We start from the raw sequence: 11,943 nt of genomic DNA on the forward strand, positions 1-11,943 counted from the left end.
AAGGAGGGCAAGACCAGTTGATATAGAGCTAATAAGTAGCTTATATTTGACAATTTTGACATTGCTATTGAGCAGAGAAACTCTTTGTGTTTAAGGACTTTAAGGTTTATTATCTGATCTGTTTAAAATTTTTGTTACAGAAGATTTGGCTGAAATCTCCCACACAGCCACAACTTCCTGTCTCCTACATTCACTTTTTCTGTGTAAAGAGGGGTGCGGATGGGTAACAGCCAATAACACCAACAAAAAAGTCAAATAAGAAATTAGTCAAGTTATTGTTTACATTTGAAGCAGGAAGTTTCACACCCAATAATGATACAGTGTTAACAAATAAATCAGACGATGCACAGGCTATTTAGTGATGTCTGGAATAAGCTTTTTTTTCCCAAAATATTAATAAATGATATAAAAGGACATATAAAAAGGAAATATATAACTCAAAATATGAAAAGAGAGCTGGATTTTTAGGGAATTAAATGTGTTCTGTATGAAAAGAGAGCTGGATTTTTAGGGAATTAAATGTGTTCTGTAAACAAATCACATTTTTAAGTTGACTTATTAGTTTAAATGGATACAGCGAGGCTTTTGTTCCTTAAATAGTTGCACATTTTTAAACATTAAAAATAGTCACGTGTATGCTCTTTCCCTCTCTGTATCTTAATAGGAAACTAATATAAGAAATATGTTTCTTTAAATCCCAGTGGTGCGTTTGAGGTCTGCGATTGCACAGCTGCCCAGCAGCAATTTAGTCAAAACTGTGACGAACAGCAAAGACCTCATAATGGCAAACTGTCCCTTTTTAATTGACACTTTCTTGCTGAAAGGCCCTCCTTAAATGGCTTTTACTTTTCACAAGGCCAGTATTATTACAGTCATGACACCACCATCAGACCACTTAATGTATCATATGACATTTGAAAAGCATGAATAGTGTTGAATAGAAAATTTCAGCATGAGATCACGCATTGCTCACGTTGTTGTACATCAAATATATCAAATTAGCCTTAAGAAACATGTAACATTGCAATAGTTACAAAGATGTGTCAATATTGTTTAATAAAGATGATAATAAAGCATAAATAGATTAAAATTCATGCTTTCAAGTACTCTTTGGGACTTTTAACAATGTGTAATATGTACTGCTTATGTATATATAAGGTATAAATACATGAAACTAAAGTTATCCATGCAGCTTTTCATCACATTAAGAAAAACATTGACTGGGTTCTCGCTAAATTCACCCCACAGTGCCATCTGCTGTTTTTACTCCTACCGTTGGAGTTATTATACCATAGTATTATCCACTTTTACTTGTAATGGATTTTAATGGATAACACACAGCAGGAGATATAAATCCATGAAGAATATGTTAGTTTTATAGGTTGTTAAACCTATCCAGCTTACTTTATTCAATCACTGTAATTATCGTCTGTGTGATGCAGCCAATTGCACTTATTCAGACTTTCAGACGAATTAGTTTCGGTTTAATTGTGTGGCGGGAAATTCTTTCAGCGGTCTCTGTGCAGGCGATCAAAGGATGGCAATCAGACATGAGTGGCTGTTAGTGTGCTCATGAAACTGTGGGTGAATGATTAGAAAACTCAGCTTCTCAGCAAGCGCGGTTCATACCTTTTTGTTTAAAAAAATTTCTAAAGACATTTTCTTGTACGTGATCTTCTGCAGGTTCTTGTTGTTTCGCATAAACATAAATGAACAAATATTTCAGATGGCACTGCTCAACCTATTACTGCCCTTCGACCACAGGTGACTCATACTGTTTGTTAAGGTCATCCTTGGATATGATAAACTACGAGCCAGAGATATTCTCTCATATCCTGCTTGTACGTGTTTGTTGTGTTGTGACCTGACAATGCTCCGAGGAACCCTTCAACCTTTTCAACACAAAATGTTACTTACCTGTGTGGACTCCTTATCTGTCCTCATCTATTCTCTTCCTCCGGCAATATGTCTGTCAATACTGTCATGAAAGGGATCAGTCAAGTATGAGAATTTCACACAGGCACATGCGTGAGCGCCTTACTGTGTTTGAGGACTGCTTAATTCGCACTGTTGACCTTTCCAGAGGGATAAATACACTGTAATAAACTGTACCGATAAACGATATATGTGCTGCATTGTCAAATTCTTGTAACTGAGCACACAGCAGATGTTGTCTGTAGCAAAAATATTCATCATTGCCGTTTCCGACATCTATATTTCGCAATCATTGTTGGCGTAATTTCCCCTGTTAAAAAAAAACAAGGTGAAAATTGAATGCGTACAAGTCAGTGATTAAAGACAGCAGATGTCACAGAACAGTTCACAATAATGTCTGTGGGTGTATTGATAGGAAGACACTTTTGGGGGTTTCTGAGAAAATGGCCTTTTCTGTCCTATTCTGTTTCTGACTTATTGGCTTCTTCTCTGCAGGTTTCTTAACTAAAATATAAATAAAACACACGTTGGTTAACAGACGCAGACTATAGCCAGTAGTAGAGGGTAACATTTCTGTGGCCCCGGTGGTAGAGCAGGTTGTCTAGTAGTCAGACACAGTTCCAGTCATTCTGATACATTTAAAGTGTCCTTGAGCTACATGTTGAACCCAAAGATTACTCCTGGTGGCTGTAGATGTGAGATGTCTGTGCATGGATGAGCTTCGTATCAGTATGAGGATAGGAAGTGTTGCACTGCTGCTGATGAGCAGCTGGTACCTTGCATGGCAGCTTCTGCCTTCAGTGTATGAACGTGTGTGTCACTGGGTGAAAATGGGTGAAAGCACTTAAATCAGTGCGATGTAAATACAAGTCCACTTATCTTTCATGTTATTCTTATGTACAGTATTGATGTGCCTTTACTTTAAGAGTCAACTCAATTTGTGCTACTTGATGCACTTCACATACAACTGTTCTCACAGCTGTTACTTTGAAACACAAAATTTATTCAAAATTTTCACAATATCCATGTTAAAATGTTATTAACATGTTAATCCACCAGTAATATAATCCCATGATATAATATATTCCATTGTGCGTGATAAGTATTTAACTGATGATACTTCTGTACTTTTACTTGTTTGGATTTTCAAATGGACTTAGAGGAGTATTTATACACCTTGGTATTATGAGAGTTTTAAAGAAAGTAAGGAAATTTACTTCAAGTACCGTACTGAAAGGGATATTTCAGGGATTTAGTAATACAGTTCAATAATCCAAATTTAATGCCAACGTTAACACCTTGCAAATGTCAATTTTAAAATGAATTTTTCATTATCGCGGGAGATAAATGACCATGTTGAATCAAAGTAAGAAAGAAAGAGAAAAAAATACATTTGCTGAACTTGGGAACTTTGTGGCTGAGTCCAGTTTTTTAGTATAAGGTGTTTCAAAGTTTGTTTGTTTTTGGATTACATTACTTATTACAAAATATGCCATGTAATTTGTATTCAGTAACTGACCACACTTAAAAGTATGTATATTTAAATAAAAAGATAGAATAAGATAGACTTTAATGATCCCACACTGGGATTCACCTATTACAGCAGCTCGTATACACAAGGTCGATAATGAAGAAATATATAGAAAAAGTAATGCTGAAGAAAGTCCTTGAGTCAAGCTGGTGTTTAAGAGTCTGAGTTGTTGGAATGAAGGACCTGTGGTTGTGCTCCTTCTTACATAATGCAAGCAGCAGTGTGTTGCTGAAGGAGCTGTCTGTATTATTTCATAATCTATCTGACCCAACATAAACACTGAAAACATATACTTTTTATATAACATGATGTATCTCTATGGATTAAACCGCCCAACAGTATGTAAATACTTTCACAATGACAATATCACTACATATGCTACACTAACACTGCAAGTTTCCTAATGAACGGTTTTACTCTGATAGATGACTGAAACAAGGATTATTCACTTTAATATTAATACTTTAATAATAATAAAAGTGTTTTTTTTTTTTCCTTTTTCTTTGCTTTCTACCTCATGTTCGGTGAGACGGAAGCAATTAGTCAAAAGTCCCGTCCATCATCGTGAGATGACGTTCACACCTCCTGCAATCACCCTGCAATCTCTGGACAAACAATAGCGAGCGATAATAATATTAATTACAGCCTATAGACGATCATTTGTCATCATCACTTTCTCATCCTGGTACTGGCACCGTGCTACTTTTAAAAACACCCGCTGACGCACAGCTGTATCAGGAGGGGCATTTAACTTAACTCATTAGTCACTTCTATCAAAGGCGATCGGGTAGTATAACTTCAACAAGTCTGCAACTGGACCTCTTCTCCGACCCCGATCCTCGACACCAGCTGACAGCAATAAAACTCGACTATGGTGGAGACTTTCTGCAATTAGATCAAGCTGATTAACCGCGACTAAAGGACTTAAACACCGCTGTTTAGATCTGACATTTTGCTCTGATAACATGGGCGGAGTGTGCATATGCTATCCATGGATTTGCAGACCAGTGTGGCCACTTTTTATCATTCTGGCTACAGTACCCTGTATGTTGTACTGCTCAGAGAGTCCTGCGGCAGTTGTTGGCAAAATGTATCCACGCGGCAATCACTGGGCAGTAGGTAAGAGAAAACATTTCAAATGTGATTTGCTTGATTTATTTGCTAAACATGCACCATTTTATAATTAGAGTAAATTATTTGATATCTGTTTGGATCAGAAAATATTTGAGGCATATTTAAAACTTGAAAATCCTGCATGCTTCAGAGGACAGTTCCTCTTTTGAACATATATTTGCTCACTATTATAATAATAATGTTTATTTAGAATAATTATAATGATACAGTGACCTGTCTCTTCTGTGCATCAGCTCAGCTCATCAACTGAAATTACTCGTGTAATAGACAAATTCTCCCTAAAATAAAAAGTTTAATATTTAAATTCCAGTGGATTGAGTTAGATTAAATTATTATTATTATTATTATTATTATTATTATTATTATTATTATTATTAGCTGTATTGTGGAGAAAGTTTGGATTTTAATTACAGATTATGGTCTATCACAGTGATGTTTAAACCTCAGAATACTTACATACTCAACATATCCAACTTCCCAGGTCATTTGATGGGGAAGAAGAGCATCGAGAGCCTGCCTGTGCTTCAAGAGACAAACAGTGACTACCTCACACCTTCAGAAACAGCCGGGGTCACAGATCTGGACCGATACGAGCATCTGATGGAGGCTCTGATGCAACAAAAGAACCGAAACCAGATGATGCCACAAACTGCAGACAGACTGCTTCGGCTGCGAAGCGGCTGGAGACAAGAGGACAGAGACAAATATCTCAGAGAGGTCAGTTTGTGGATTGTACTCTCTGCTTCAACTTAACACTTTAACTATTAACCATTTTGGAAATAAGATGTTGTGGTGACATGTATTTCTGCATTATAGATGTCAGACCTGCTTCTTCTGGCTTTGAAACTGCAAGACAATGACTCCACCTGAATGCAAGACAAAAACAGTCATCATTATCGACTAAACACGTGCCCTGTAATCACTTATCCACACTGTGTATTTATTTTCTGCTGTAAGAATATGCCGCGAGACCCAATAGAAGTTTATTTTATCAGTAATTTCTAATTTTAAATTTGCATATCATGCAGCAGTTTGATTTCAGACTGACATGACAAGGTTATGTTACTAGAACTGAGAATACTGAATAAATTTAACGTTGTGATAACTGCATTGTGGATGTCTAATCGTACTTTGCACACCACAAGTGGCCTTTTATTTATTTATTTATTTATTTATTTATTTATTTATTTATTTATTTATTTATTTACCACACATTCACTGTTTTTGTTTGGAAATATGTACAGTAACCAGTTTGTACCACCAGATGGTGCACAATATCCATTTTGAGAGCATAGTTTCTGTGTCAATTTGTTACTTACCAATAAGGTGAAGCATGAAGAGTTGACATGATCATAATTACAGATGAACACAGATCAGCAACAAGAATTTATGGTCAATTCACTGCCAATATACACAAACACACCCTGGTATCTATGTAGGACAGGAGGATAGATGGTGATTATTAACTTTCAGACAATAGGAGATGTTAATTGAAATAATTTGGTTACACACATCGTTTTTTTTCTTTATAGGCAAAGCAAAGTTTTCTCTTCTGTCCTCTTCCCTCATTTGTCACAGATGATTGGCGAACAATAGAGGTACAAGCCACTTTCACCCCATCATTATGAGTCTAATCCCAGGAGCGAATGGGATAAGGTTTACAGGAGCTAATGAGGAGGAAATAAGTAGGTTGACAAACTCATTCTGTAAAAACAGAGAGAGGAAATCTGCGGGTCTAAGCTGTGTATTCATAATAACACTCTCTATTCTTATTAACGCTGCTTTCAAAGCTTGATACCATGAAGAGATTAAAATGGATTTTCTGAATCCAGAGTTGTATTTGCAAGTATGATATGTAATATCTCTCTTTGTGCCCTTAAATGGTTTTAGACAATATTTTCAAATTCACTTCAGCATTAAATAATAGAATTATTCCTGAAACATCACAATCAGCTTCCTTTCAGCGCTAGCTTTGCTTGAAAAGTGCCCAACCTGATCTGTCATGTTAGTGAAAGCCACCACTAAGGGGTGCTGTACTCAACATTTCTCCCACTTAGTATGAGCTGAGTCTTCATGTACCTCCACTCAGCAGCCTGATTAATGATGCTTTAAATATTTTATTTACATAAATGTGATATTAGCAGATCAACTGCAGGCCATAGATGCCTTTCTGCTTTTTAAAATATATATAAACACACATTTTTTTTTCATTCTGTCAGACACTAATGTCTTAAATGTGACAAATTCTCACTGTTTTCTTCATGTTTTAACATATACAGTTTATTGTATAGAGAAAATATTCACATGTGTTACAATTTTCATGGTGAAGATAAAAAAGCATGAATCCAACTGAGGAGTGAACCATTTACAAAAGTAGAATACTACTACTATCCAAGTAGACTTTGTTATATTGGCAACATAACAATGGATACGGACGCGAGTGAATGAGTGTAAAACTTTACAGTGAACGCAGTTTGCAGAGAAGATAAAGGAGAAGAAAAATGTTTCACAGTTTGTGTCAGATTAGTGTAGCACTAAACCTTAAGTCACCTTATGTAACATTCATAAGCAGTATACAAACATTTAACAAACACATCAGAATGTCATTATAAGCAGCTATGAGGACACTTAAGTGTTTATTAATGTACAATATTGAGCAACAACTTCTCCTATGGAAACATGTTTTATCAGCCTCCATTTATGTGTGCCCACAGGAGGAGTTATAGTTGTTGACAAATAGTTTATCTACTTACATTCTTCATTTATTACATTTTATATACTGCTTGAAGTGTTACCCTTATAAGCGACGAGGATGTCTCTGATCCGGATTGTAGATTTCACTCATTAAAACTTCCAAAATAAAACTCCCACCAGGGCGAGAATGAAGTCAGTTTTTCAAAAGATGCAGCATGATGTAGACTGGAGTTTTCGTGTCCATGTTTAACCTCCGCTCAGCATCACCACGTCTTCCCAATAAACTGAATATGTTCCTTGGCCTTCATCCTCAGTGAGGCAATACTGGAGTTCCTTGGATCAGCTGAGCACTGGTAAGACGGGGGTGGTGGGCACATGGAGCCCATGTGAGGCAGGTGAGGGCTGTGTCCCAGGGCTGGGGAGCTGAGAAAGGAGGTCGGCATGGAAGAGGGCATGGAAGGGGGAGGGGAAGGAGTGTAAGTGCCCGGGAGGCCCTGAGAGCCTGTGATGAAGCCCGGCAGGGACTGCAGGGAGGTGGAGGTGGTGATCGGGGTGGAGAGCCAGGGGTCCAGCTGCAGATTGGAGCCCAGGGAGCTGGTGGGAGAGCGGCTGAAGGAGAGCAAGGAGGAAGAGGAGGTGTCCTGGAGTTTGATGGAGCTCACCTCCAGCTTCTCCTGCCGACGCCACTTGGCTCGTCGGTTTTGGAACCACACCTGAAAAGAAAGAGGAGGATTTTTAATTGTCAATTCAATTCAACTGAATACAACATTATTTATTAAAGCCTGCCAAGACAACTTTAAGCAGCAAGAAGAGCGAGAAAAAACATGTTTAAAAAAAAAACAATCAAAGGCTGTAAGCTGTTAAATGAAGCATTTAAATAAACACTTAAAAGTGATAACTAACAATTAGACTTAGTTACAAATGTAATATTTAAACAAATTAATCAAACTTCCAATTTTACAGTTTGGTTCAATGTTGAATGGATGATAAAGGCTGAAGCAAGTTAAATATTTTGTCTATTCAGCTAAATAAATAAAAAGGCAGTTTCTGGAAACATAAAACACACTGTCTTTAAATTAGTATGTATTAATAATGGACTATTAGGAATAAAATTTAATTAAGGTAATGTCCCTATAAATCATATAAATGTGAGCGACTTGAACTGATGTGTCTCTTAAATTTGATGTAATAATGGTAGATCTACCCCAAATAAACTTTTAATGTACAGATATAATTTTGTAAGCCTATTTAAAACTATTAGAAATGTATTTTATTAGGCGATAATCCATATATAGACACTATTTCTTATGGTTTGAAGCCGAATATACGCGTAATGTAAGGGTGTTGTGTTTTTTAAGGGGGACATACCTGAACTCGAACCTCCGGCAGGTTGACCTTAAGCGCCAGCTCCTCTCTGCTGTACACATCCGGGTAATGGGACTTTTCAAAAGCTCTCTCCAGCTCGTGAAGCTGGAAAGTGGTGAATGTTGTTCGGTTCCGGCGGTGTTTCTTCTTTGGGTTTTCATCATCGGACAGTTTGCCGTCTCGGTCCGGTGAGTCCGGGCACACAGACGCTTCAGCTACGCTGCCGCCGCAACACACACCTGCGGAGAAAAGTTCAGCTACGCTGCCGCCGCAACACACACCTGCGGAGAAAAGGGGCAGTGTGAGAAATTTTTGTTCAAGTTTAAATATTCCTACAATAAAATTCGGACAGTTTCAAGTAAAAAAAAAAACTCATTTTACAATGTGACGTGTTTATTTGTTTATTCTTTGAGGATTTTTAGAGCAACTAAATCTGCTGAAACGTGCGCTATAGTGCGTAAAATCCAAAAGAAATGACCCCTGATCATCATTTTTACTTTTAATGAGTGTTAATTTGAGAGAGAAAAAGATTAAAAGACTTCAGAAACTCAAAGACTTAATACAACAGATACTACATGGCATGTTCTAAGTATATTTTTCAAATTTAAATTGTCTGACTTTACTCTGAAATTTGGATAAAATCTACTTACTGTCAAAACTTTCTGAAGAGTGATTTTTCTTCACTGGGGTCACAAGTACATTCCGCTCAGCATCTCTGAGTAGGACTTTTTCTGTCACGCTGTAGGAAGCTGATTTGTGGAAGATGGTGTCCCCTTTAAATCCCAGTATCGCCTCGATGCTGTGGATGGTGGACGGGTTGTCCCCCGGGCTCTGGACGGAGCGTGCGGAGGGAGACAGGCGCTCATCCATCATGATCACTTGGGAAGTTGATCCAAGAAGCCACATTTGTCGGTGAAATCCAAAAAGATGGTCAGAATTACTCACACTCCAACTTCTTTTCAAAATGTTTTTTCTGCCCTTAAATTTCAAATGAGGGCTGAGGACTGTTGGGAAACTTGCGCGCAAGAGACACGTCAGTAAGGACGCCTTCGTCAGTGGATATGAAGCATCTTCAGAGGGGGCTTTTAAAGTTGTGCCTGCTGTAAAGACGGCACCCCCGCTGCACGTCAGAGAGGGGACGTCCTGTTGGATTTGGCCCTGGATTTAGGGGGTAACTGTGCACCCATGCAGGCACCAGTGCGCACACACCCACCCTAACTCCTCCCTATCTCAAGTGCATCAGTCAGTGTTGGCTCTAAACCGACTTACATAAATCTTAAAACCATCTTTCCACTCCTCCAGATGTCATGTTCATGTCAGTCTGTAAAAAAAAAAAAAAAAGAAGAGGAAGATTAGGCCCACAGATTAAGGTATAACAAAATCATAATCACAAGATTTCTGGTCAGGACATGGATTTCAAGATGACAGCTTGATATTTAATCAAAGCATCAAGATATTGTTGCCAAACTAAACAGACATTTTTTTATTTAGTTCAATAATTATTTGTTTTATTGATCTCAAGGGGGGAATCAAAGACCTCCTGACACATGTTGAATAAAATACACTTACAACCTATTAATGGGCTCATTAGAACTGAATTAAACTAATGGGTCATAAACCAGACTTAAGCTATAGAGTTTCTTTAACCAGTTTCCTGTAGGTGTTGAGTCAAAGAGGGTAACAAAGCCCAAACAATAACAAATTTGGGCTATAACCACTTAACAGCAAACAAAGATTGACAGCAGTGTGGTAATCCTGCTTAAGGGGATTACATTATTTTACTCAAAAGAGTTAAAACCCCTAAAACTATTTAGCTTTTCCTAATTACAGCAGGTGACCTTATCCTTTGTTAGCCTGGGAGAGGAGGGGGGTCCGAGGGAGAGAGGTGCTAACTGAGATCTGGTTTAATTAGCACCAAGAGGTATTGAGGCAAGTACACGTAAAATGAATTTATACGGCAAATATTTTAAAGCTGCTGTCCTGTTTTTTTTTTGTTTTTTTTGTGTGTACATGTTTTATAGCACACACATACACACACACACAGTATGATAATAGGTTCTTAAGCTCTATGTGGCTGCTGGTTAGCCTTGAACACAGGCTGAATGAAGCGTCTGCATCGGTATAATAAGTGTTCACAATACCACAATACCAATGAAGAGACAACACAGTCAGAACATAATCTCACAGGTTTCACAAAGTATCTGTGGTACTCGCCACCTTTATCCATTAATAATCTAAATCTAAATAAGAGATTGAAGCTTTGAATGATGAGTTAAACATTTTGGAAACTATCCTTATTCACTGCCTCACTGGTCAAATAGGAGGATGATGCCACTCATGTTTGTCAAGGCAGCAGCTAAAAGATCCTGTCCTGTCCAAAGGTTAAAAAAAATTTAATAAAAAAATCCACTTGCCACCTCTCAAACTCACTAACTCAGACAAACATCATTTAATTATCAACAGGAAAGCAAATTACTTAATTTCCCCAAAACTTAATTTCCTTCAAAAAAAACATTTTTTTGAAGGCACTTTAAATATAAATATTAAATATTACACCATGTTGCCAAAAACGTAAACCTTATGCCCAGAAATACATACATATGCATATGCATCCACGCAGCCTTCACTGTTCAGGACAGTCTTTTGTCCTGGCTGTCCCACACAGTAAGGACAAGGAGCGATAAAATAAAAAGAGACAAAGCAAACAGAGAATAACAAGTGACACACAACTTTCTACATATATAAGGCCTGAGAAATCTTTCTTTAAAATGTGAATAATTAATAAAAAGTATACAGCATCCAGTGTGTTTGATTTAGTGACATCTAGTGGTGAAATTCCAGGTTGCAACCAACTGAATACCATTTGCCATTTGCCAGAGACTACAGTGACCATGAAAGCAAATTCTGTGGAAGCTCTCACTCTCTCTCTGTAGGTATGAAAGTCAACGATTCTTATTTTTATTGATTCACCAATTAAAACATACTAGGGTATTATGTTGTTCTAGGTTTTACACACAGACCTTTAAAGGTGATACTGTAAAATACTTAATTAGTTATAAAAGAGTATATTCCAATATTTTGTTTATACAACTTTTAAAATACAGAGGTTCGTCAAGCCAAGGGAGCAATTGTGCTACAACAAGTAAATTAGCTTCCTTGCATTGCCAATTGCAACATCTTACAGCCGATTGTGGATATATTTTTTTAATCAGATCATCATTTCTCTTTCTGTAGAATGTATTTGTTTATCAATTGTTCTACTCCGCAATTAGGAATGAGTAATG

General features: G+C 37.3%; 2 protein-coding genes across 2 annotated transcripts; one reads left to right on the forward strand and one right to left on the reverse strand.

Moving 5' to 3' along the window:
* Nucleotides 1-4,065: 4,065 nt before the first annotated feature.
* Nucleotides 4,066-5,703, forward strand: grp (gastrin-releasing peptide). Its single transcript, XM_010742452.3, has 3 exons — nt 4,066-4,585; nt 5,082-5,317; nt 5,417-5,703. The coding sequence occupies exons 1-3, from the start codon at nt 4,432-4,434 to the stop codon at nt 5,468-5,470; spliced, it is 444 nt and encodes a 147-aa protein (XP_010740754.3). The 5' UTR covers nt 4,066-4,431; the 3' UTR covers nt 5,471-5,703.
* Nucleotides 5,704-6,929: 1,226 nt separating this feature from the next.
* Nucleotides 6,930-9,804, reverse strand: rx3 (retinal homeobox gene 3). The gene is made up of 3 exons (XM_010742441.3): nt 9,310-9,804; nt 8,663-8,898; nt 6,930-8,007 (listed from the first exon to the last, which is right to left on the reverse strand). Exons 1-3 carry the CDS (start codon nt 9,563-9,565, stop codon nt 7,558-7,560), a joined length of 942 nt encoding a protein of 313 aa, XP_010740743.1. The 5' UTR covers nt 9,566-9,804; the 3' UTR covers nt 6,930-7,557.
* Between the last annotated feature and the right edge of the window lie 2,139 nt (nt 9,805-11,943).

The sequence above is a fragment of the Larimichthys crocea genome, chromosome IX (assembly GCF_000972845.2).
Source record: "Larimichthys crocea isolate SSNF chromosome IX, L_crocea_2.0, whole genome shotgun sequence".
Lineage (NCBI taxonomy): Eukaryota > Metazoa > Chordata > Actinopteri > Sciaenidae > Larimichthys > Larimichthys crocea.